This window comes from Rhamphochromis sp. 'chilingali' (genome assembly GCF_963969265.1).
Source record: "Rhamphochromis sp. 'chilingali' genome assembly, chromosome: 2".
NCBI lineage: Eukaryota > Metazoa > Chordata > Actinopteri > Cichliformes > Cichlidae > Rhamphochromis > Rhamphochromis sp. 'chilingali'.
In genome coordinates this window covers 57,680,938-57,708,874 of record NC_137930.1, presented here as the reverse complement: position 1 = coordinate 57,708,874, position 27,937 = coordinate 57,680,938, and the positions used below count along the sequence as shown (strand labels likewise).

The 27,937-nt window shown below is 40.8% G+C and overlaps 1 protein-coding gene across 2 annotated transcripts in view; it reads right to left on the bottom strand.

Moving 5' to 3' along the window:
* frmd5a (FERM domain containing 5a) overlaps positions 1 to 26,804 on the bottom strand; it is a 69,221-nt gene extending 42,417 nt beyond the window's left edge. For both annotated transcript variants that reach the window (XM_080874120.1, XM_080874121.1), the window contains exon 1: positions 26,236 to 26,804. In XM_080874120.1, coding sequence (XP_080730246.1) covers positions 26,236 to 26,337 — 102 coding nt within the window. In that variant the 5' untranslated portion in view covers positions 26,338 to 26,804. The remainder of the gene's footprint in view (positions 1 to 26,235) is intronic.
* Positions 26,805 to 27,937: the final 1,133 nt, after the last annotated feature.

Below are 27,937 nucleotides of genomic sequence, written 5' to 3'. Positions count from 1 at the left end.
AGGAAGTCAAGAAATTCATACTTCGCCAAAATAATCAGTATTAACAAAAATAATCCCAAGGTCCTCTTTTCCACCATAGATCATTTATTTAACCCTGATTTTAAAAGCTCCAAAAGAACCCCCACAGACTCGCTCTGTGAGCAGTTTGCAGACCACTTCAGGGGAAAGATCAGCGCCATCAGATCTGATATTTTATCTAATCGCGATATGATTGTAAACACATCTGAGGGCTCGATTGTACCTGAGGAGACACTGGACAGCTTTGTCCTGGTTAATGCTGAGAACTTTCAGAAGGTTTTCTCCACAGTGAGACCCACCACATGTCTTTTAGATCCAATCCCTTCTTCACTCTTTAAAACACTTTATGGATTTTTTTGAGGCTGAGCTTTTATACATGATGAATTGCTCTCTTCAGTTGGGTGTCTTCCCTGCTGCCTTTAAAACGGCGGTGGTGAGGCCCCTTCTGAAGAAGAGCAATTTGGATTGTAATGATTTTAATAACTACAGACCTGTATCCAACTTACCATTTTTAAGTAAAGTCTTAGAAAAACTTGTTTTTACTCAGATTACTGATTTTCTCAATGATAGACAGATCCTGGAGATATTCCAGTCTGGATTCAGGGTGAACCACAGCACAGAGACGGCTCTCCTAAAGGTTTTAAATGATCTTAGATGTAACTGGGACGCCCAAAAGCTCTCAGTCCTGGTGCTACTGGATCTAAGCGCAGCCTTTGATACAGTAGACCACGCTATTCTTTTAAACAGACTAAAACACATGGTGGGCCTCTCTGGTGCTGTACACAACTGGTTCACTTCCTATCTCTCTGACAGATCTTTTATGGTGAGTATGGATACATGCTCCTCTAAGATCCATAAAATGACATGTGGTGTGCCTCAAGGGTCGGTTCTAGGCCCTGTACTTTTTAATTTGTATATGTTGCCTCTCGGCAGTGTCATCAGGAGGCATGGAGTGAACTTCCACAGTTACGCTGATGACACGCAGTTGTACATCTCCGTGTCTCCTGATGACACCAGACCAATGGATGCCCTTTTTAACTGTATCTTGGATATAAGATCCTGGATGGCAGAAAACTTTTTACAGCTTAACCAGGACAAAACTGAAGTTTTAATTGTCGGTCCTGAGGCTCAGAGAGAGAAACTCTTGTCTAAATTAGAGGCATTTTCACTATGTCCTTCGCTACAAGTGAAAAACCTGGGTGTTATTTTTGACTCTGAGCTTGGTTTTATCCCACATGTTAAACATGTAACCAAAATTGGATTTTATCATCTAAAAAATATAGCCAGAGTCCGCCCTATTCTCTCTCGGGCCAACACGGAGATGCTGATGCATGCTTTTATTACCAGTCGCATTGATTACTGTAATGCCCTGCTCTCTGGTCTTCCTAAGAAGAATATTTCAACTTTACAACTCTTGCAAAACTCGGCAGCTCGTGTGCTGACGAAGACCAGAGGGCGGGCCCACATTACACCGGTTTTAGAATCGCTGCACTGGCTCCCCGTGTGTTTCAGGATCGATTTTAAAGTTCTTTTATTGGTTTTTAAATGTCTTAATGGTCTTGGGCCTTCTTATCTCTCAGATCTGCTTTTACCATACGAACCCTCGCGGACCCCGAGGTCCTCTGGTACTGGCCTTTTGATTGTCCCTAAAGTCAGGACACATACTCACGGAGAGGCAGCTTTTCAGTGGTATGGTCCTCGTCTGTGGAACAGCCTGCCGGAGGAGCTCAGGGCCGCAGAGAACGTACATGTTTTTAAGAACAGGCTCAAGACCCACCTTTTTAATTTAGCTTTTACTTAGCGTTTATTTATTTTTTATGCTTATTTATTCTATCCTGTTATTCTATTATTAATTTAGGATTTACCTAATATTTTTTGATTTTATTCTTATTCATTTTTTAATCTTCTTACTCTATTTATATTTATATTGTATCCTGTTCTTATTTATTTTATCATTTTACCCTGTATATATCGTATTGCGTCATATCTCCAGTGTTTCCTTGGAGGGCGCTCTCTGCACCGGGGCTGTTATTGACCGTGGCTGCTGGGTCTCTGGGGTCCTCTCAGCCTGGTTGGGGGGCTCCTTGGCCTCCCTCCTGCTGTGTGCCCAGCCCGGAGGCTGCGGTCTGTGACCGGCTCCCGGTGCAGACGGCTCTCTGTTATAATGTTTCCTCACTTGGCTCATGCGAGCCCAGCCCAATTTTTACTCTTTAAGTGTGCGCGTGTGTGTATGTGTGTGTGGGTGGGGGTGGGGGGATATATGTGTATTGAGAGTGTGGGGAGTGAGTTGGAGGGTGGGGTGGGCTGCTTTTAACTATGTAAAGCACTTTGTGCTACATTTTTTCTGTATGAAAAGTGCTTTATAAATAAAGATTGATTGATTGATTGATTGATTGATTGATTGATTGATTGATTGATTGATTAAATAAGGATTAGTTTTGAGGTTTTTTAGATTTGTTTTTAGATCACTGGTCTATGAAACTTTGCAAAAGTATTAAGGCATTTTGAAAGCATATACTCTCAGAGAACAGTACATATCTAACAGCGATTTATGGAAGGAGAAACATGAAGCACAAATAACTCTGCTGCCTTCCTTCAATCTTTTCTGAGCACGAAAATCATTAAACATCAATGAAAAGCTGAATTAATGCATTCTACTGGGTATAATGAGACTCTTCCCCACAGTGGAAAAAATGTGATGTCAGTAAGACCAAAAATAGAGAGACTCTTGTATTCCCCTTTTGTATATCCAACTCCTACAAAGATAGTATGAGTAAAACAGCAGATTTCACAGATTGCTGGGTTGGTTGGTTTTTGTTTTGCAATTTTGTTGTCATGCTAACCTGTCTCATGAAAAGTTACCTGGTCCAAAGAAATGATAAAAGATAATGTCATGTACAATTTTCAGTCTGAGACATTAATTTTTTGCAAATTGACAAGGAGAAAGTTTTTCTTATTGATCAATCCATAGAACATACGTTTTATCCAGCTATTCATTTTTTTTTTAACAAAGGCTCGAAACCAATGATATTTAAACATCATCATAACACTATAACTTTTCCTTTGCCTTGCTAATGAAAATGATACTTTTTCATCATGAACCTGCAAACAAAAAGTTTCCTGGCAGCTTTTTTGTTGTGTTTTCGGGGCTCAAAGCCTTTTTTTTTTTTTGTTGCAGGTCAAAGCTTTTTGAAAAGCTTGATCGTGACTGAATGAGGTTAGTGGATTGATGCTGCAGGTAGAAAGATGCAGGAGTCTGCTGACTGACACAGTGGAGAGATGACATTGCCCTGGAGGGCTGGTTGGAGTGCAGGTGCATGCTGGTCCTGCCTGCCCACTTTGGATCTTGTCAGTTAAACAAAAAAGCACTCTGGCCCTGGAGCATCCTAAACCATTAAAAGGACCGTGGGTTTAAGAGAGTCACTCAAATATTAGTAAAGTTCCTTCAGCTTCTATTCCACTTTCTCACAAAGAGATTCCATATCACCAAAAAACTTCAGGATTTAGATGTCAGTATCCACTGCTAGAAAATGATATGCGGCTCAGTAAATTCTATATTAAATGCATTTAAAAACTGTAAAAAGAACTTTTACAAAAAGTACTCAATTTACAACAGCTACACGGTATTTCCTTTCTCCAATTATCCTACTATAGTTTTTGTGATTTATGGTTTTCTTTAAAGGTCAAAAACCATGAGTCTCCACACCGCCACAGACAATTGAGGTGATGGTTCATCGCTGCTTCAGTGCCCTTTTCAAGACAGACAGGTCCAAGAAGAAAAAATAAATAAATGAATCAAAAAAGCAGAACCGGTCTGGCCGCTTGTGCAAAACAAAGGCTGGGCCACTTCACAGTGAGCAGCGAAGAGGAACAGATTGCTTCTGCTCTGCATGATCACAGTAGGGACCGTCCTGAAAAGGGTCTTTGTTTGCTCCGGGGAAGCTAGAATGGCGCGGCTCATCTGCACAGGATGGCATGTGGTCCGGTGTAACTGGAACCAAGGCGGCATGGGAGGCTGCGCTCTTTGCTGTAGGTTTTCCCCCCCTCTGTCTTTCCAGCATCTACTCAGTCATGCAACTCTAGGTGCAATGATGTAATGCTGTAGGCAGCGTGCAGCCTCCCCACTGGCTCTCATAAAATAGAAGAAAAAAATATTCAAAAAAGCCTTAGAGACAGATGTGTTTCCTACACTTTCCACTTGATAAAAATGCTGCAAACATAATACGAGTTCCCTTCCACAAGTTAAATGAGAGCAATTTGTCTTCTCATCTTCAGTGTGAACCTGCGATGCATTTGTTGTGTTCTTACATGCATAAACATTTCCCTCAAATCCCACAGGAAGACGGTTAGAAAACTAATTAGCAAGTGCCATCAACAGAAAATTGCAACGTGAGCCAGAGAAGCTAAAAATTCCATCTGTCCACAAAATTACTGGGCAGGAATCTCAGCTTCCAAAAGGCTAAATATGAATGTATACCACATACTATAACTGGAAAAACCCCTATATGATGTGGTGACCGAGGCGGACAGCGATCATTTCAGAATAAAGCAACAAGAAGCAGGCAGGAAAGGGCACACGCTTTCTCCCACTCTGCTGCTGCTACTCTTCTGCTCTAGATGGATGAGCTATTCTAAAATGAAAACCTCATCAACAATAAGATGAAGATCTCCTTAGTCAGCAAAGTAAAACTACAACTGGAAATGTGCAGGTAGATGTGTCAGCATACCTAAATTTATGACTCTAGCATGATCCAGGCTACATAACAAGCAAATGACAAAGACTAGCAATGGGAGAAAAAGGTTTACTGCATTAAAAAAGATACATGAATGAAAAACAAAGAATATGTACAGGAAAATTGAAACACTTTGGCACATTCAATCCTGTGATGTTTTTTTTAACTAAAGGAATATAAGACAGAATTTTTTAAAAGGGAATATATTGAAATTATTTTAGTTCAGCTGAAACAACAGAGCCACTTAAGTGGTTTTAATCATACCAAACAAGGCTCTTGCCTCTTTTTTTAAGGTTTTCCTAATTAATAAATACTTGTAATCCAACTATAATTCCTTTTCTGGAATAAATGTGGGTGTATGCGATTATTCTTTACCAAGGGTTTTAAATTAAATGTCAAGAAGAAGAGAGAAACGCTGATGTATCGTTCATGAAACACATTTCTGTGCAACAGGAGTCAAAGAAAGAAACAAAACACAAACATGTATGATTACACCGGAGTCGGGGAATGCCAGAGGGACACAGGTCATGCATGCGTAGGTTTGGTTCAGTGGATATTCAGTTAGACGAGCAATCCAAAACATACACGCACACACACACCCAAACATCAGGCAGCCATCATTGTATGGCTGGTTGAATGATGGTGATAAATTAGGGTAACATTTCATGAGGAAAAAATCTGTCCTTCATAAAAAGACATAAGCAGTAGCTATTCCTCAGAGGAAAGAGAAGGTCGTAATTATTTCTAAGTCTGGCCCTTTTGATTCTTTGTACCGTCCCTGAACAAGGAACCAAACCCCAACCAATCTCAGGCTGGTAAATGTAACCCAAGCAATAGGTGACTGGTTAATATCCAGTGATGACATGGATTATGTCCTGTGATCGAGGCAATGTCATAACACAGTGCATGGAGGGTAACAAACTCCCTAAAGAGATACATAACCTTGAATGAGATTCACTTGAAAAAAGCCTTTTATAACAAAATAGTTCCCTAAACCATACTTTAGGCACCCAGAGAGAACTGGATCTTTTGCAAACCCACCGCCCATGAGTCCAAAACGCTGATCTCATTACTACCATGTAATCAGCCCTTTTAATGATTCGGGCCCCCTTTCAGCCTTCCCTACACATTACGTCATCAATCTGCTCCACTGGGATTCAGTCCTACTCTCCTAGCGCTGAGCCCACTGGAGCATTGGGGCTGGATTAGCAGAATGTGCTAATGCTGCACCCTTCAGGCTCTAATTACTGTACCAGAACAAGCAGATATTCATCTGGCTGATGCATTGTTCGCTTTGCCGCCCTGCCAACTGCTGTCACTCTCCAGTCTTTACTGGTATGCCGATTTTGGACATAAAGGAATGAAAGAGCACAGCTAAACTGAAATTTTGGCTCACAAACCGGGTAATGTGGTGGGAAAATAGCAGGGAAAAGCTAAGCCTTATCTTGACTGTCATAACGCGAAGATCTGTCACGATAAAGAGAGGAGGCGAGTGAGGAAATGCAACAGGAAGTGTGACATATTTGTGTGCAGAGATAGTTTTGGGCAAACACTACACAGCACACCTGGGAAGCAATGACGAAATGAGCAGTTGCCATGGTGATCAAGTTGCACAGCCTCGAAGAACTCGAAGGACGAGAAAATGTAATTCTTTTCCCCTTGGCTGCCACTCCAGAAACACCAAAGATGGAAAAAATAATATTAATAATACAGCAATTACAATACAGCACTGCTCAGTTTCAACTGAACTGTCTGTGCAAATACAAAAGATCAAGGAATCAGGTAAAGATGTGTTTAAGGATATCGCGAATGAGCCTGAAACATTAAATGGACCACATTTTACACCAGAAGAATTATTATTCACATTCGTCATGCGACAGAAAGTAGGGCCACATCTTCACAGCTCGTTGGACTGAAATCTAAAAGCAGCGTGTTTTTCTATAATCCTCTCAGGCTAGCAGTTACATAAAACATCTTGATTGAGAGAAATAACCCACTACTGGATATGAGAACAGGGTCACAGAGAAATAAACCTGAAGAGTGGGCCGTGATCTAAACATAAGGGACCATGCGCAGAAGTGCAGATGGAGGCAGAAACAGCTAGAAAACCTGCATTAAAACCTGCACAGCTGCAACTTTAAAGCAGAAATTTACTGAGTGCATGTGATTTAATATTGGATGTGGCCTTATCATCTATCACATATATGGAAGACAGCCGAATAATAGAAACTAGCTTCTAATATCGCTCACATGTGATTCTTTGTGTATTGTATTCCTGGAGCCTGGCTGTGACTCTATTCTCTACGAGAAGTGAGACATCCATCTGGCTTTCTTTGGTGATGACATCCTGAAGGATTTCTGACTGTGCTTAAATAATATTATCTTGTTGGCATGGCAGTTTGCTGTGCCCCCACTCCCTTTCGCTTACTGCCTCCCCACGGTGACTCATCAGGCCATAACCTTGAAAAACGACCTTCAGCGCCCACACTCGGCATAGCAACACTGACAAGATTTACAAAGCACTTTAGCATTGGCCTTCATTTTCCTCCATCTGTCATCTTCCCAATTATGTAGGTCTCCGAGCATTTATATACTAATGATTCACTGGTTGGTGCAATACAGCATATTACTGCCAGATTCAATACAGTATTAGCTGCAAGATCATGGTGTACCGAGCCGGTTAAAGAGCCTGCACAGTCTTCTTGACTGGCTTGTTAACCTTCAACACAGGCCTGTAATAGTTCTTAATAGTCATGTTTAAAATTAAAAAGGATTACCATTGCCCAATCGATTCCACTAATATCTGTCACCACAGTGCAATATGCCAACCACTGTCCTGAGAGACAAATGCAATGTGCAGTATGTTTTACTGCCAAGCATCCGTGGGCCAAAAAAGCCTCAGAGGAAATTATAACCAGCATTGTAGGTAGTAAGGAGTCTTGCAGGGAGTCCTATTTTTGAATTGTAAATGATATGTTGTGAGATAATTAGCAGGCCAGGTTCTTAGAGAAAAGGAGCAGACTATTTAAAAGTGGGAAAAAAAATGTACAGGTGTAAACTGTTGAAACAATACAGAATTCATAAAGAACTCATGGTCTAAGATGAAGCAGTGCTTCTGTTTAAATGTGTGAGCACGTCACTGCAAATCACTGAATCATTCATTTGAGTCAGTATTCTCAATAGTAAGACTAATTATTATATTTTCCCATCACCAAGTAATCTGATTCTCTCACACAGGTCTCTATATGTCAGTGTGAAGTCCAGAAAGCTTGATCCACCTTTATTTATTACAAGACTTAGTGCTGATCACATTAAAAATGTAATGTTATTCTTCTATATGAGTCATGTGGCCCAGCAGGCAACTGAGCCAAGCTGGAGAAGGATATCTAATGCAAATGCATTAAAGAAACTGAAGACACCCTTTCAGCAATGATTTTATGGTTGCTAAACAGTTTTAACCAGAATGGATAGACTACCAAGTTTCCATCTAATGTTTTTATACACACGCGGTGTAAATAAAATGATTAAAGTGTAACACTTTGAGTCACAACGTGAGAGAATTAACAAAGACTTAATTTCTTATTCCGGCGAGGCAGAACCTGCATCTATCAGAGGAGACGTCCTTCCCACAGTCATCGAACTTGCTCAGAGGCAAACTCAAGTTTATCTGTACAATAATGTAATTACCCTGATATGACATTAGTGAAGTTGTGATTTTGTGCCATCTGCATAGAATTGAAGTCGTGCGCTGAATTACGACTTCACACAAATTGAGAAATCGGGAATTTGATTTGCTTAGCAACACATGCACCAGTAAACAGAGATTCTAATATATATCTAAAGATCACCTGCTCATATTTCACCCATCTTCTTTTTATGATACCCTTGATAATGATCCTATAGCATTAGCATTATTAGCATATTAACTTTGTGAAAAATTGTACATGCTTGGCATGCTGGATGATTCAAATGATTAGAAAAACAACAAATGGGCTTTGGCTACCACTGCCACAGAAAAGGCCCTGCTCAGCCTTTATGAAAATATATTGAATCATGCAGCTTTCTTAACAGCATGATCTTCATATTGGCTTGGCTATTACAGGGCAGAGGAGCACTGTAGTTACAGTCAGTCAGAGCTGAAGAGCGTGTGCACTTGGTCTCATTAGAAGATCCTGCCAGAAGCAGCCAGAGGAAAATCAGCTGGATGCTACAGGGCAACTCCACTGAGTGGCATAACAGCCAATAAAAAGCCTGCCTCCAGTTTCTAAAATGCACGGTGGCAATAGACAAATACTGAGGTAAAAACTGACCCACAAAAACTAAAAACAGGAAAGAAGCAAGCGGCACAAAGAATATGAGCAAGCAACACCGAACATAAAGAAATACTTATTTGTGTAGATAGTGAGCATTTTCCATGACAATGAAAACACTTGCATTAAACCAAGGTGATGTTTGCACTGAATGAAATGGGCAGTGAAATATTGACTGCAGAGTCTGGCCAACATTCACAGAGTCAACAGGGCCTGACAGCTGGGTGGTAATTACTGCACCATTCACAGAAGGACAACGTCTTGGCAAAGACTCAAACACTACCACTGAGTTCACACCACACTAAAAGGTTACAAGTCAGTTCAATGTTACAGATAGGCAATATGCTGATTTCTGCTCAATTAGCAGTAATCAGCCTTAGTTATGACAAAGTGACACTAATTTAGTTTTATTAATGCAGCCAGCACTCTTTCCTACTAAAATGCAGTGATATCTTAATATGCAACATCCTCAGCATTCAGTGCCCAATACATAATTCATATCCTTCATCTATTATTCAGCCACTCGCAACTTTATGGCACAGTCTACTAAGGCAATTACGTAATTAATGCAAAATAACAAGAAAGAAACCACATCGTCTATTACATGCAGTCCCTGGTGGCTGAAATTGTAACTTTTAAACACATTCTACTGTTTTTTAATAATAAAATCTCAAAAAGAGCAAGGACAGAAACTTTTTTATAAAGTTTCACCGATAATACAGATTAGTGATTGAGGGATGGAAACTGTATCATGGAATAAATATCAATAACCAGTATATTAATGAAGAAAAATGTACTTTGAGCATAATCAAAGCTTCATTGTACAGCTGTCTTTCCTACAGGCTACCTCACTCCTTAGCCTTAATTGTGACTACACAACAAACATTACCAAGCCAGAAACAACAGGAAAGGGGTCGTAATAGGATGTCCTGAAGGAGACTTCTACCTAGGGGCTTTCTATAAAGCACTCCTACCACAGTTAGTTACCCTCATTAATTATAGAGGCCAGTTAAAGCCTAGCATAGTATAGAGAAGCCTTTCAGGAAAGCCCAAAGGAGGTGGCAGTCAGCTGGCTCAATGACCACTGCTCTAAACTCAGCAATTCATTCAGGAGGGAAATCTGACTCCCTCCTGTTCAAGAAGAGAAAGAGAGAAGGTGCAAGCAATGAAATAAATAAACCTCAGTACTACTAGTCAGGTGATGCCATAATGCCTGTAAAACAGCTGTGTGATGATAATAAAACAAGATGCATCAGAAGCAGTCTTCTTTACAGAAATACCACTTCATTGCAGTGTTACAAAAGATCTAACTACTGAGTGTGTGTACAACAATTGACTTAACTCTGGTGTCCAAAAGCTCTGACACACACAAGGGCTTTGACTCCTGTTTTCAGCGGCTCTCCGTCTGTTTACAGTACCTACAGAAAAGCGTTAGCTTTGCCAGTTTAAAATAACTTGTATCTATTGTTGTAAATGTCTGAACGACCAAACTCCACTGTAACTCAAGTAAAGTAAACATAAAAGCGCAGCAATTAAACTAAGCAACAAAAGACTCGCGATTAGCAGCAGGTTGAGTGTAGTAAATATTTTTAGCTTGTTTCCAACACCGCCTGGACATTTTCCATTTTGCAGGACTTGTAACTCCACTTGGCATTTCTTATTTGCAACTTGTTTCTTTAGATCACAATCGTGCTGTTCATATTATGTCACAATCATCCCTGCAGCATGTGCACCCGCTTTGTGTCATTCATCAGAGAAAGAGGCCATAGGCTACGTGTTATGTAACCTGGTAAACATTTTCTTAGATACCTTTATCTTGAAAGAGAATCAAACACCAGCATAGTATGAACAATTCAATCAATCCAAGATATATGAGTGAATTTTCCCAGAGCGCTTGTGCTCAGGGCACCGACAGGTTGGATATTGATAGTTGCAGATGTTTTTCATGATTCATGGCCTTTGCATTGTGCTTGAGGCACCATGTGGGCTGGGGGGTGCCGAGGCCATCTCTTCTGTTGAGTTTACTCTTCAAACCTGCACAGGAATGACTGCTGCTAAAAATAGCTAAGCTCACCACAAACCAGACTGTAGCATCATCAGTCCACAGGATATCTATTGATCACCATATTGATTAAAAAGATTCACACCTAATTGCTTTCCAATGGACTGTTATGATGAGAAATAGGCAAGAGGGAAGCCTCTGGAATAGGAGAAACCATTAAAGACCCTTTAAAGACAAACAAAGCTGCATATTTATTCAAAGTATAGCAACATGTAAGGTTTTTTAAGCTGTTAGTATCGGAAGCACTACACGTTTTTTTCTCCTCACAATACTGTAGCACAATCTCATCCCTTTATAGGAGGGGAGATGCACAGTCTGTGTAGCTGTGCAAACAGTTCTTTATTTCCCTCAATGGCACATGTCTCCCACCCTTGGGGTAGTGGGGGATTTCTGCAAACCCCACATATTGAGAGGATAGCACCACTGTTTAAATAGTGCCCTCCAGACTGCTATTATGCTACCATATGGCACACCTCTGTCTGTCTTCTAAGTCAGAACAAAGAGAGAGCTGCCACTAAAAGCTAAAACCATTTCCTCATCTTTTGTGCACAAACTCTTGAAGAGGCACCAATGTACCCCCCCCCCCCCCCCCCCCAAAAAAAAAGCATAATCTTTGCATATTCAGACTGCTTTGAGCTTGTAGTAAGGCAACAGCAACTTAAATAATCAGCAAATAAAACCAAAGTATGCAGAAGAGCATGTCTGATAGAACAGGATGAGGAACCTTGGAGCAGATAGGGTATAGTAGTAGAAAACCACACTGGGTGACACAGCCAAAAACAGGAAACTGTGCTTGGTCTGATGAGCCTCAATTTCTGCTGTGAAATTTGGATGGTAGGGTCAGAATTTGGATAAAACAACATAAAAGCATGAATCCATCCTGCTTTGTAGCAGCAGTTCAGTGTGGTGATGGTGGCATAACTCTGTAGGAATATATTCTTGGGACACTTTGGGCCCCTAAGTACCAACTGAACATTGTTAAAACACCACAGCCTCCCTGTGTTTCCAGAACCTTGTCAATTCTGTGTCATTAAGAATAAAGGCAGTTCTGGAGGCAACTTGGTACTATTAAGGTGCACCTAATGAAGTGGCCATGTGTATGTTTCATACCAGTATTAACATTTAACAACTTCTGTAAGTAATTATTATTCAGTGATTGTAGCTTTTTCACGATTGTTCACATTATTCTATTTTATGACGCATGCGTCTTTTCCATTTGTTTCATCTACCCTTTCTTTATTTTTTAATTAATTCACATTTATTATTATTTCATTGTCCTCAGTTTTATTTGATGTACTCGTATTCTGGCCCATTACAAATTCAAACTTACTTCTTTGATGTTTTTTCATTAATTTATTCAATTAAAATGTTTATTATTGCAGGTTATTTATTTTCTTCTATTACTTCTTAGGCTTTATTATCAGACTGATTCATTAACAGAGTGAGGCACGTCATAGTTCATAGCTGGTCTGGACTGAACACATGAACAGCTTCAGTACTGTTTATGTCTCACATCTCAGTTTTATAGTCAGTTCCCAAACAATTTTCTCTGTAAGAACTCCAGATGTCAGGTACAATTATTTCATACCCACTCCTCCAGTGACACATTACACTGACTGTATACAAGCTATCAGAGTTCTCAAGATTTTGTTAGAAAGCAAAGAACAACAACAACAATAAAACAAGGCCCATATCTAGTTTTACCAGGAAATCGCAGAAAACACGAGTTCGGTCAGTAATAATGGAACAAACATCCCCAGAGAAACGCACACACTGAAGATTATATGCACAAGAGCTAAACATGAAACGTGAGACATGAAACCCTTATCACTAGGAGCCTACCACTTGTCCTGAAAACCCATTTTCCTCACGACGGCAGTGCAAGCGTTTAGCACTAACATGTGTCAGCTCTGAGGATGGTTTCTCGTTACATACTTACATACATTACAGAGCACGCCGTGACATTTTCTGAACCTAACAAAAAGGTGCTTTTAACTGACTCTACCATAGTGAGCGACAGATAAAGACAGACAAATGGCATATACTGATCCTGGCTTGTTGTCTATTATAGCAAGACACACAACTAATGAACCAGAAATAATGAGAACGTCTTTTTCCTTAACTGATTTCTACCAGCTGTTAGCAGAGGGAAAAAGAAAACAGTGAAATTCACTGTGACGGGCATCAGTTGTTGCTGCAGTCTCAGAGCTCGTTCCAGCTTTGTCAGCTAATCAAACTCAATATATGACTCAGAAATGCACTGCACTGGAGTAATGTAGAGACATAATGGGACAAAGTTGATGTCAATTATTTGACTTTGTGATGCTCTTGGTGATAGAAAATCTATTACCAAGTAATACCAAGTAGTTCCTGACATACACTGGATTTTTAAGACCGATACCGATATTTGGTGATTTAGAAATCAGAAATTTTTTCTGTCAGACACAGGAAACAGAAACCGAGTCTTAAGAATGTTTCCAGGTTGAATCAACGCTGTAAAAAAATAAAAGCAGTTCAGAGGGCAAAATAGGATCGAACTATTAGGGAAAAAAAAAATAATTCTTGCAACTAGACAGAGCAGCCTTTTAATGGCAAACACTGCAGTACTGTTGCTGCTTTTAATAAAAACACATTTGCTGAATTGAACCAGGACCTGCACTGGACAGCTGTCTTTGTGTGTTGGGGTTGTTGTGTATTTTCATTGGCCAGCCTCTTTGTCCCCCTGTGTGTGTGTTCATCTATGTCCTCTCCAGAGACGCTCATCTTTTCTGACTGCTGCGCTGACACACACACAAAGGAAAAAAAGAGACCGATTGCATGCATGAATAGCTGTCCATGTAATCTGCAGTCCCTGACACACGTGGAACAACAGGAGCCACCCAGGCTTTTATTTGATCCTAAGATGGACTAAAATATTGACAGATCAGCGATTTGTCGTGTAAATATGATGTACAAATGCTAACACAAACAATGCAAACAATCCAGAAAAATACTGACGCTCATAAAGCAACTCATCGAACTACCCACTGGAAAAGAAAATTCTTTCTCTCGAGGAAAATTATCCAGAGTGGGTGGAAAATAAGACAAAGATGAATTAAACACTGAAAGCGTAAATTTTCAACTCTAAACGCCAAAAACAACCGCTCCGCCTCATCTCAGCATCTTCCTGTACCGCTGGACACAGCTGGCTCAAAGCTCTCCTACTCTATCTTTGTTATTTTCATCAACTGTGTGTCATCGCACATCTGACAGAAAGCGTATATTGTCACAGATAAAAGACACTAAAGGAGAGGATATCAGAATAAACAGACCCTGCACTCCCTAAGTGCAGCTCAAGTAGCCCTCATTACAGGCACCCAGCCACGTCTGCAGGATGATGACAGGATCGTGTATTTCTCGGAGAGCTACACACTGTTGGGCTGGAGTACAGATGGTTTTTCCTTAATGATCACTTTCATTATGACGCACAAGACCAGCCACCTTCTTCCTGGTAAACGAAACAAAACTGTAAAACACACTCTGCCGAACACTGCTAATGTGACTAGGGACAAAGTGCTGCAATTCTTTCACCATTTCATATCGATAAATTAATGTCAATAGTATTGTTTTGTTCATTCAGACTGATGGCAGCATGTTGGTAATTTATCTGCAGAAATGATTACATGAGAAAGCAATTATTTGCAAACATTGGCTGTGTCACAAGCTTCTGATTCTGTTGGATTAAGAAATGAATTTTACTCTGTTTCACTTTTGGTTCCCGTCATACTGGCCTGCAGAGTGGTTGGCGATTCCCAGGCAAGCGCAAGTTGAGAGGGAAAAATGTGTATTTGCCAATCAGTCAGCAAGTGGTTCCTGGAGGTTGCTGGAAGCTGCTACGTGATATGCAATTACTTTGGTCAATAGCAGATTGCCTCAGTCATCCACAGTTCAATAAGAGAATTCACACCCAGAAACAGTCATCACAATATGTTGATTTTAATATAGTAAGGCTTTTTTCCTTTCTTTCAATGAGAGCACTCTCTGTTTTTAGTTTGCATCAGGCTTTTTCAGGTTTTATTACCACTCAGAAAGTATCTGAGTGTGTTTGCAGACAAGTCGGCGTGATCCATGCTATCTATACTCAGCTGCAGCAATCTGCTGGCCACCAAAGCAATAACAAGGATGTTTTTGGTGCAGAACCATTTTTGCAACCCCTCTCCATAACAATAAGTGACAATGAGCAACCACTCACCAAACCAGATAAAAAAAAAATACAAATTTGTCCCTAATGACTCATTTCTACATCTGTGTGACTGGTGTAAAAGATGTAAAACTAACAATTAATAAGAAGAACCTTGGGAAAATGTGTCCTGATGTTATAAATCAAGTGAGAAGTATTTTTTAAATAGACTTCAACACTTTAGTGTTTTTGCAGCCAGAGCGGTCGTCCTCTGCTTTCATTAGACAGAATACACATGTAAGGCATTCCACATTTGCTTCACTTGTAGGCCTATCCATCTTTTTTCTTTTCAACAATCTCTGGTATGGACAGATAAATACTTAGATCATGAATCCCAGGTTACCCATTCAGTTATTCCAGTCTGGCAATAGTTACTCTGCAGGATCAGAAAAATGTTTAATCTTTTCCAGCTGCAGTGGGTAGTAGCTGGGTTGTGCATTCAGAGGCACCTGACACAGTATGCTCCTTGTTAATCACACAGACTCTTGGCAAATGCTGTGCATCGAATCTCAGGATGCCAGTAATGTCTCAGATTTCAGAAGCTCTCACAAAATATTGCTTGAAACATTTGTACTTATGATTTCTTTATACAAAACTCACTATCTGAAAAACTGCGTGAACAGAACCATTTACAAAATGCGCACTGATGCCACACATTTGCGGTGTATGAATACTGTCTGAAAATGCGTTACGAGACCGTAAGATAAACATTCCAGCTCTTGAATACATTACATGTGACAAAGCAAAGTCATCCCTCCTTTTAAATTAATACGTGTTAAGTAATACTTCAGTTTTCTGGAGCTATATTCCAGGGATCAGGATCCTTGAAATGAGCTTTCTGAATCACAAAACATTTACATTAACTTGGAAAAATAGGAAGTCATCCTTGGCCTTCCTACTGAAAACAAAAAAAACAGTAAACGGCATTACAGTGCTGTGCAGAAGTCTTGACCCACTCTTTGCTTCATTACATTTTGCTTCCAAGGAGCCAGACTTTCTTGTAATTTTTTATAGTGGCCTTGAGCAACGCTTCTCCAAGCTTTCTGATGGTCTTTCATAGTTTTTCTTTGGACAGCAGCAAAGAACCAATTTGAAATTGTACCTTTAGGCTTTTAGGCTGTAAAAAAAAACAACAACAAAAAAAAAAACAATTTGTTCCTGTTTTTTTAGCAGAATATATGAAAGATGTCAAAGATAACACAGTCTGACAGGCATAAAACATTTTTTTCACAGAAAAGGTGATTCCCAAAAAGCTTTTAGCTGAAAACTTGACATATATCTGTCCTAAATGTGAATCTGAGCAAGTGACAGGCCTTAAAAGAACTACAGCAAATGAAAAGTTTCTGAAAGTCTGTCATTAAGAAACAGGACAAAAATTAAGCAAAGGCCTGACACAGGACCTGAGAGATGTACCTGACGCTTCAACTGAGTCATCTAGTATTCACTAAAGTTTAATCAGAAATCGTTACTTATTTCCTCGAACAATATCAAGAAGTGAGTGGTGGCCCAAGATTTTTCCCCAGTACTGTAAATGATACCACTTCTAGTCTGATAATCATATCATGTTTTTTTGTTGATGTTTTCTTGTCTACTTGAATGACAGCACACGTGCAACCACAGAGCTGGACAGAAAAATAAACTAGTCCTTGCTATGCCCTTCAGAACAACAACAGCAAATCATCCATTTCTTTAATGGCAAAGAACAGTCGACACATTACAGAGACGAGGCCTCACAGAGCACAGCGAGAATGTAAATCTGCTGAAGAGACAAATAAGACAACTAAAACACAATGATGGAGGCAAGGTGAGATGAAGAACGGAGGGAAGGAACGGCAATCATTAGCTCATAAAAATCCTGCAGTGAGACGGTGTGAAGCTGAACCACAATCCCGATGACACAGAGAGAAAGAGGTGACCTGTGGAGCAGATGAGGTCAGGATGAAAAAAGAGACATGGGGAAAAATGTGGAAGATGAAAAAAATGACAAATATGCTCCTTTGTAACACATCAATCTTGAGTACGATGAATACTGAACTAAGAGCTGAAGAGTAAACTAATCACTACCATATTGTCCATCAGTTCTGCTCCGGCTGTATTTTTACTGTTTCGTTGGCTCGTCGGCCAACAGAAAACTGTCACGGCTGTCAGATCACATCTGATTTAAGCTCAGCACCTGACCTATATGCTGATGACACCCGCTCTGGTATAAATCTCCATCACAAAGCAACTTTTGTGCTGGAGAAGAGATCACTCACGAGCAGAATAACGGTTGTCCTGACAAAGACCAACTATATTATGTTCTGTTTTAATGTGCAGACAATATGTCAATAATATTAAATGCAAAGAATTTACTGCAGATACTAAACATTTTTACTTGCTGTTGTGCAACCCAAGTCAAAAAGCAACATTGTGCTAATTTCACTTGCATTGTAGTAGTCCGAGTCCTGTCCCTGCGCTTCCTCATTAGTCTGCAGAGGCACAGGGCCTTGAAGTACAGAGTGAGACAAAGGCTGATTCTCTCATACAGCAGAGAGCCCTGAGGCCCAAAGACAAACAGGAGCAGGGCAATGGAGAGAAAGCATGAAGGAAGCATGGCAGAGAGGACAACAAATAAAGCCTGAGTATGGGAAGCAGCATTCTGCAACGTGCTTAACTGAACTTTCAGAAGCAATCCGAGTAAGGTCCAGTTCCAATTATAGAGATATTCTGAATTTCAATTTAAAATTTTCAAACTTGTTCTGTATTAAGTGAAAGCCCTGCAAAATTAATACAATCTTATATTGTATACCCTTTGCAGCTATTTGCAAAGTTGTGGTTGTGCATGTAGTGGCCCCAGAACAAAAACAAGAAGGCAGTTACACAACACAACTCTCACCCCCGCCCCCCCAAAAATCCCTCTCATTACAAAAGATAACCCAATATCCAAATATTAAGGTTGCTGTCCTCCTCCAGTAAATCCCAAGCTTGCCCGCTACAACATTGCAATTAAAATTCTGTTTGATTATATATTGCACTTGCACATTTTTTTAAGGTCACTGCTTGAAGGCGGAACTTATCTGATTAGTTCCAAGGCTTGTGGTGGTGGTGGTGCATCATTCCTGTTGAGTCATGACTGCAGGTTACAAACATCCTTCCCTATCTGTAATTGATCAAAGCTTTGTTTCTCCCCTTGTAAATATTCCAAGGCTCTCGAATTCAGTCTCTACCAAGAGTTTCTTGCACCAAACTATTTCATTAATGAGGCCAGTGAAGTATGTAAATCAAAGTAACAAGCTGTGCAATCTGTTTGCATTAATATAGCTGTAGGCCATCTCCCTTTAAAGTGAACCTAATCCTGAGAGAGGAATGGGATCATTAGCTGCTCTACTCGCATCCACTTCTCTCATTAGCAGACCAGTCACCACGAGGATATATTGCTGTAGTAGTGTGTTTTAATATTCATGCTTTCAGGTGGAGCACAACCTCGAGCCCCCTCTGTTTCTCTTTGTCACACAAGGCATCCCAGACAACACAAAGGCAGCACTGCTCCTGACACACTGACAGACTGCCTCCCTGCTCTCCATTCAGACCCCCACCCCACACACACACACACACACACACACACACACACACACACACACACACACACAAAGAGACACTGGAGAATATAAGAAAGCCATTCGGTTAGACCGACCCAAACAGGCTATGCTATACACCCACATTTAGCGGCCTGTTGACAATTATAAGAAAGCATAAACTGCTCGTGTGTGAGCTCATACTTCAACGAGTGTGTAGCAAAAGCTTCTGGCATCTTGTCTTCTGCTACGCTCTTTCATGTATCCCAGCAAGCCAATGCAGGTCAGGCTAAGTTTAAAATCCAGGTACTGTAACGCTCTGTTGGGGCACCTGAGCCGAGTGTGAAACAGCAATGAAAGACAAAGACCTCATCCAGAGGGTACCAACGGAGCAATGGCCCTTTGCGGTCTTTACACAACGCACCAGCTCTTTCATTATCAGCAAAAACTGACTGATAAAGTGTGACTGAAAAGAAGCTGCTTCCACGTATCAAATCCTCAGCAAGGGGACTGTAGAATGCCACTATAGACAGACAGACAGTATAGCGAGGTAATCTGTTCAGCCAATCATGACACTGGCGTGCACCGATGGTGGTAAACAGAAATGACAGATTACGTCTCATGAAACATTTAGACCTAGCAGAGATTTTAATGATTTATATGAAGTATTGCAACAGCATCAGCCTCTATGAGATCGGAGCACACAGACATATGCATATCTTTCATCTCTAATACACAGGTTCTATGTGTATTAAGCCTGGGCTGGACACTTCTGAGGGTCCTCACAATGTAAAGTCAGTCAAGAGACCGAACTGCAGACATCACAGATCACTGAGTTTTCACACCATCCATCCATTTATTTCTGCTTATCCAGCTCAGGGTCGCTCTGGGGCTGGAGCCCATCACAGCTGTCACAGGGCGAGAAGCGGGGTACACACTGAAAAGGTCGCCAGTCTGTCAAAGGGCAAGCACACAGAAACAAATAACCGTTCACACTCACATTCACACCCAAGGCCAGTTTGGAATCACCAGTTAACCTAAAAAGCAGGTTTGGGGGATGTGGGAAGAAGCCTTAGTACTCGGAGGGAAACCACACAGGCACAGGAAGAACACAAAAACTCCACACGGTGTTTTCATGCTGGATAACGTAAACTATAATAGCTATGAATAGTTTTATGCCATATCGTATAATCTTTGATAAATTTTTGCATGATATAAAAATGTCATATTGTGATGTCATATCAATAGCAATGCCATGAATCTATGTTCTGTGCAACAGGACAAGCCCAGGCATGTCTGAGAGCAAGAGCAACATCTCATCTTCCAACTACAATTTAGGAGGTTTGGTATGTCAACAACTTCCAACAAAGCACAAAAAATATGCAAGAAACATTTTATATAGTGCCATTTATATTTTATATAGCATATTTTTGCAATTTTATTTTTGCAATTTTATGTAGCTCCAGACATGTTACAAAGTTTAGTTACTTTAGCTATTGTCAAACTGAAGTGCTAACCAGTTATTTTACACTTTTACGTGAAATACCGAGAGAGAACACTCACTAGACCAGCGGTCTTCAACCCCCGGGCCTTGGACTGGTACCGGTCCGTGAGTCGTTTGGTACCGGGCCACGAGAGTTGAGGCTCAGGTGTGAAATGTATGGTTTTTGGGGTTTTTAATCATTTTTCAGCGTTATTTTGTTATCGTTTTTATCGTTAACTCTGTTTTCCTGGGTCTTTTCACGTGTGTTATGAATAAATATTCTTTTTTTCGGTACCGGTACTAGTTTTATTTTGTTGTATTTATCCGCGACACCTTAAAGGCCGGTCCTTGAAAATATTGTCGGGCATAAACCGGTCCGTGGCGCAAAAAAGGTTGGGGACCGCTGCCCTAGACACACCCTTGTGCTTCTACATTTTTCATGCTGGGTCACTGCATATAAAGCTGTGCCACTATTATTGCATAGTGCTGCTGGCACTGTTTCAGTAGACTCACACTTCAAATTAGGAAGTGTGTCATTAGTGACAAAAGCTCATTGGAAAAGAAGGATGGGACATTCCCTCTATTTACTTACACTTGTAAATGAAGCTGGATGGAAGCATTAATAATCCACTGTTTAGTATCTTTTTCTATCAGAAAGCCACATTTTCCACCCCTTGCTGCAAATAAACATTTGTTTTCGAGCTAGCCACATTCCCCAATGAAGATTTTTACTTGAGATGAACTTATCCTGACTATTATTTTTTTTAATCTGAAACACTTTCAAATTAATATAAGAAACCACATGCTAACGGACATTTGTTTATGCACAGCTCTCTTTACATCCCACCATTTCAAAAGAATATATCCATTAAATATATGGTATCAAACACCTGTTCAAACCGGTATAAACAATATATCAGTATGTTTATTTACATTTTATAACTCTGTTCATTATTATTAAATTAAAAGTTGGATTGTATTATTCTAGCTCAGACTTTTTTCCTGCAGCAGAATTCTTGACTTGTCCCACTAAAACACAACAGTGACCAATTCATCAATTAATTTTATTACTGACAAAGATGTTTAAACAAGAAAAAAGGTGCATAAAATCAGCTACTGCATTTGAACACGGGCCAAAAATATTAGCAATAAGGAGATCAATAAAACCATTTCATTCCTTTTAGACTTCATAAAATATCTAAACACCAGATGGGAATAACAAGAGTAAATATGCATCAGTGGAGCAGTCCCATGATAGTCCTGTTGTAGACAAACATGACAACAGTCAAATCACTACTAGGGTCCTCTGGGAGTACTCAGGGAATAAATTACCTTCCTGTAACTGCTAACGGCTACATCTTTGTCTGTGGCCTTTTGGAAGAGAAATCCTGACCACTGAGTGATCTCACATTTTGTTAGAGTAACTGTGGAGTCCCCGTAGCAACAGCTGAGCTGCTGGCACTGTGTTTCAAAGTGAAGCACCCTCAATAAGGCTACCATCCCCCTGCAGCCTCCTCACCAAGAGGTCAGCAAATCTCAGGAAAACTTCCAGAGGATTGATTGTATTCACTTTGTATTCATTTTGGTTAAAGAATATAAAACTTCAGCAAACTCTTTATTTTCTTAGCATATTTTTTTCTCGTAGGTGATAGAATTGAGACTGGACTGTGAGCGACTGGCTGTGTTTTCAAATAACAAAACAGCTGTTAGAAAAAAAAAAGGATAAGCATAGGTTTCTAAGAAGATAAGCTATAATTTACTTTATCAGTGGAGGAGTTGTGCAGTTGCTCCACTGTGCCAAAAAAGCAATCACATTTTTCTGCACTCCTTGAACTTTAAATAGAATTCAACTAAAAAGATGGTGGAGATGGTGGGGGGACCTAGCCAACAGTGTGTGTCTGACTGTCAACCCACAGCCTCCACCACAGATAGATCTGCAGATCCAGAAGTGGCCAACAAGACTGCAAAGAGAGAATGTAAATAATGGACTTCTGCAAAACTGTAACTACAAATAAAATTGAATTCATAGTCACGTTGGTAGCACAGTGGTTAGCACTGTGCACGTACAGCATGGAGGACCTGAGTTTGAATGTACTGGATGGCTACGGCACCCTAAGATACTTTGACTTCCTCCGACTGTCTAAAATCAGTCATGTTTGAAAATTCTAAATTGGATCCAATGGCTATTTGTCTCTCTCCTGTCTGTGGACAGGACAGCAGTCTCGACCTTTCATACTATAACAACTTAATGGATATATGCTTGTGTTTTTTTGTTCTTTAACAGCCAAAATAAACGAGATAGCTCCCTGTGACACTAAACTAAAGATGGATCGATTCAGCCCCCCCGGATTGTAGTGAAGTAATGTTGGCCCACTATTTTTTACAACATTGCTTCAGTTCATTGAGGTTTGTGGGCATTTCTTTATGCACAGCTCTCTTAACGTCCCACCATTTCAGGAAATTTCAATGGTGTTTTGAGATGGACTGTCACTGAGCTGTAGATTTAGAGCTTGAGATCACTGTCATGACAAAATTATGGCCAAGCTTTGGCTTTTGGACAGATGACCTCACGCTCTAGAATACTTTGGTATACTGATGAGTTCATTGTTGACTCAATGACAGCAAGGTGCCCAGGTCCTGTGGCTGCAAAACAAGTCCAAATCATCACCCCTCCACCACCATGCTTGTCAGTTGATATGCTGTGTTTGGTTTTTGCCAAACATGGTGCTTTGTATTATGGCCAAACATGTCCACTTTGCTCTTGTCTGCCCAAAGGACATTGTTCCAGAGGTCTTGTGGTTCTTTTAGATGCAAACCTAATCTGTGCTACCATGTTGTAGAGAGAAGAGCCATCTTTTATCAGTCGTTTTATAATTCTTCTGTCATTATCTGAGATGTAGCTTTTTGTAGTTTCTCTGACTTTTGGAGGAATTTCCTGACATCCAGAGAGAATAGCCAACTGTCTTGTCTTGAATGTATACCACTTGTGAATAATCTTTCTCACTGTAGAATAAAGGACTTCAAACATGTGTGGAAATGCTCTTAATACCCTTCCAAACCTGACGGTGAGCAACAATTGCTTCTCTAAGCTCATCGCTGATGTCTTTCCTTTTTGGTATAATGTTAGCACACACCTGAACGCCTCAGACCAGCAAACTGACAAAACGTCTGCTTTTAAAAAGGTGGTCACTCTTGCTGATGATCAGTTAATCAAGTGCATTTGATTAGCAAAACCTGGCTGCTACTTGCTGCCTAAATTTCTATGGAAAACAGTAAGGATGTACTTAATTTTTCACATTCTGCTTCTACATTTTGGATAAAATTTGTTAAATATATAATGACACAGTTTAATATTCCTTGAGGGGTTGTTGACTGGAGGTTGGTTTTATCCACTTCTCAAACTGTTAGGACCAGATGATTTTTTTCATCATGTCCTCATCATAAAACCATAGAACTGAAAGAGGGTGTAAGGTCCTTTTCACATGGTGTATTTTACAGTGATGTCCTTTAAAGGTGACATAATATTACCGGGACCTAAATCTGTTTTCCCAGTGACAAGTGTTATATCCCCACATACACACACACACACACACACACACAGAGGTTCATGGTGTGAAAGCAATATCAGCTACACGACTGTAAGCTGATAATAATGCTGGAGTTTTGCTTCAGTAGAAGGTAAAAAAAAAAAATGACAGTATATTCTCTTTTCACAGTGGGCACACCCACTGTCCTTGAAAAATAATACAGCTTTTTTTTTAAAATGTGATTCATCTTTTATTCTCAGGAAATGACAAAAATGAGAGACAGCTAATTCTCAGGCTGACTCTGTGTGGCAACATTGCATTGCAACATTAAAATCACAGAGCAGAAAAAGCCTGAGGGCAAAGAGGATTTCAGGCACTTCCATCAACCTGCATGGAGACAAGAACTCATCTTACAGGGCGGTCTAATGAGATGTGCTCACTTTCCCTTCCCAAACATAGTGGAAAGATCCATAATTCATTAAAGCAAAACTTATGTTCGTGCATTACAGCTGCCACCGCTTTAAAAAGACGGACACATTTCCTGCCCTTCTTCTGAAAGCCCTTGGTGCCCTGCTTTGCTCTGGTGCATGCGTACTTTGTGCTTTTAATTTCTGCTGAAGGTGGTTTTATTATGCAGACACCATGGGGGTGGTTACACTCCACTGAATTAATGTCACCTGATTGGATGCCAGGGAATGGAAGAAGGGTAAAAATATGAATATGGAGCCTTTGAAAAGTTTGAAAGTGCATTGAAAAAAAAATCAGGTAAAAGAGAGGCTCAACGAGTATATGACCTGAGCTAGTTTGCATCCCCTGTTTTTGTTTTCCTGGTGGGCCATGAAACCGATGTGGCTAGTCAGGTGGATTTTACTCCTCCCTCCCTGGGCCAGGTTAGGCAGAAAGATAACCAGGATGCCAGACAATCACAGCAGAGCTACAGCATTCTCCTCTTGCACTCCACTCTTCTCTTTTCCACCCTGGTGACGTCAGCCCCCTAGACCACACGACTCTGCTGCAAACAGCACACCTGCTGGCTTCACAGTCCATCTGGCCCCGCTCCATGTCTTGCTCAGCTCTCCGAGCAGAAATGCAGATCTGTTTACAACCTGGGCACACAGTCACGATCCTATAGTAGCTGCGGTTTGCATTTCACGCTTGCTCGCTGGGGGAAGGAGGAGTGGTGGCTCTGTAGCCCGCTGGTGACAGCAGACACCAAAGTGACAACAATCACGCGTCTTATTAAGATAAGATAAGATAAGATAACTCTTTATTGTCATTGCACAGTCATACATTAGGGTTTCGTTGTTCCCATTACAGGTTAAACAATTCCTCGGTATGCTGCAAGATGGTTTTGCTGTGTGTTTATCTACATGTCGCTGACTAATCAGGAGAATTCTCCCAGGGTTTCCTTACATCACTTCACCACAACTCCACAGCATCCACAAACAGAGCAGCCGCTGTCTTGTAATTGAAGTGACAGGCCCTCTCACCTACTACTAAAATCAGCATGAACATAAAACTGCACCACCATCATCAAAGCAACGCTGGGAGTAGAGAGAGACCAAAGGGAGGGAAAGACGGTTATTATGATCAGGGCCTGGGCTTGTTTTAAGTTTTTAAAGAAATATGCCTGCGCTGACAATATCAATCGTTTGTTTTGGGTTCTGGAAAATCCCTCTTAAAAGAGGACATGTGCCGTTCGTGAACACCGGGAAGCTGCAGCCATTTAATCATCACATCCAACCCTGCATCAACAGCACATGGCACATCTTTGGTTTTATCAGTGTGGTGGCACATTGTGCAACTGAGGGGGCATGTTTCATGGGATACCCTATGTGCATTGCTGGAAACTGCATGGACAGCGTTACCAACAGCCTCCCTTCTCAAGATTGGAGAGGATATCATTATTATTATTATTATTATTATTATTATACAGAGGGAGGGGAACTGCTTTCATTCATTACTTTAAGAGGATAGTGAGCTTCTGGCAACCACTCAATCCGAGCTTGAGTTATGTCTGTACTACAAGGCTCCCTGACGTCTCTAATCCCACGACCGAATTCTCTGATGGTTGAGGTAATAGTAGGTCATGAAAGGGGGAGAAAAAAGGTTTGCACAAGCCTATTCGGGATGGCAAAATAAATAACTACACGTTTCTATTTTAGGTCTAATTTATCTTGGTTGACACCAGCAGCAGGAGCAGGAGCAGGAGCAGCAGCGGGGCATTCAGGCACTTGCTGCCACCCCCCCTGATAAAACACTTGCTTTTCTGTCTGCCAGGTCAGACACAATCGCAGCGCGCTGTGGACTGAATAAACAGGTGACTAACCTGAATGGTGCACGTATATTCCGTGTCGTCCAGCAGCCTGACCGTGCAGTTGTATTCCCGCTCAAGATTCCTGACGCTGCCACTCATAAATCGGCTCAACATCTTTCTCTCCCAGGTTTCGCCGCTCTGCGTCTACAGGACCAGAACAATAAACTCGAACACCAGCATGCAAGTGAATGTCACATTGACCGCATTTCCCGGTCCCCTGAACGACCAGCAGCCACGGATTCAGCCGCCGAGGCAAGCACCATTGTTGTCCCGTTAAGTTTTCCGTGCTGTGGGCCCGTGCTGAGAGCGAAATCCAAGGATGCCCGCATCCAGATCCAGAGGCTGCTCAGCCCTGCTGCTGCTGCTCTGTGTGTGTGTCTGTGTGGCGCTGAGGATTATCTCTCACCATTCACTGCTGCCACTTGAGCAAGCGGGCGGGTCCAAATGAAAACTGACGTCAAAGAGAGCCAACGGGAGTGTGAAGTTTCAGTATATACTGATTTTCTTTTCTTACGCCTAATTTTCCCATGACCAGCAATTATGCATTAGAAAACTTTTAAAAGGTTAGCTTCTTTTTATGACTCCCTCAGTATGAAGTCAAAATTATTCACCCAAATCATGCTGTGCGAGGAGCAGTGTGAATCCTTTAATGGGTCTTTGGAGGTAGACTTCAGGTTCACGATGAAACGTTGGAGAGAAATCAAGCTGCTCCTGCCTGGCTGACCTAAAACCAGCGGCGTCGGGTGTCACACAACTTCCCAGGTGGTGGATATTAAATGTGTTGGGCTGCCACCTGCAGGCCATTCGTTGTCATTGCGGCAAGCAAATTGAGTGAAAATGTTTCGTCAGCCTAAAACGGAAATGCAAAGCTTGTATTACAACAACAACAAAATCACGTTAAAGTGGCGTAAGAGTGTATTAACAATTTAAATCGATAAAAACAAACCGTCCGGAGGATGACGTACATCTCTGCCGTGACCCGGATTCGAACCGGGGTTGCTGCGGCCACAACGCAGAGTACTAACCACTATACGATCACGGCGAGCTAACGGGGACTGACTGCACCCCGCTTATTTTTGTCTTTAAGTAGAGTACGTCATCACGATGCTTCGAGGTCGAAAATTGATTTATTTTAACCGTCGCCTAATCCACTAATCCACATTTATGTCCAAGACATGAGTTTTTCATAATCGAACACTTGAAGCTAATTGTTGTTGGATCACAAATCTAAATTGTCTGGTGAAAGTGCCTTGCTCAGAGGTTAGAGGAGATCTAGACTATTTTGAGCTGCAATTGTAATTGGTTTTTTGGGGTTGTTTTTTTTTTTACATTTTCTTTCATAACTAACAGACTACTTGAGATAAAAAAAAAAAAAAAAAAAAAGCATGTACCAATAAACACACACATATATACAATAATTAATAGTGCGGTTGATATTTTTACTAGCAAGGTCAAGACTACAATATCCGTTTCTTATGCAGGAAGTCGGAGAGCTAGAATTGCCCCCCCGTGGGCATTATGTCCACCTGCTATATGGTAAAATGTAATCACATTATTGTAGAAGTACAGTACTATACAACTCACGAGTCACCCCTTATTTCTATTTTGTTTCCAGTTCGCCAGACTTTTTGTAAGTTTAAAAAAAAGATCTTGAGCAATAATCTCGAGTCAAAGTTTTTTGGACACTCATTTTCACACCATTTTCAGCTTTTTT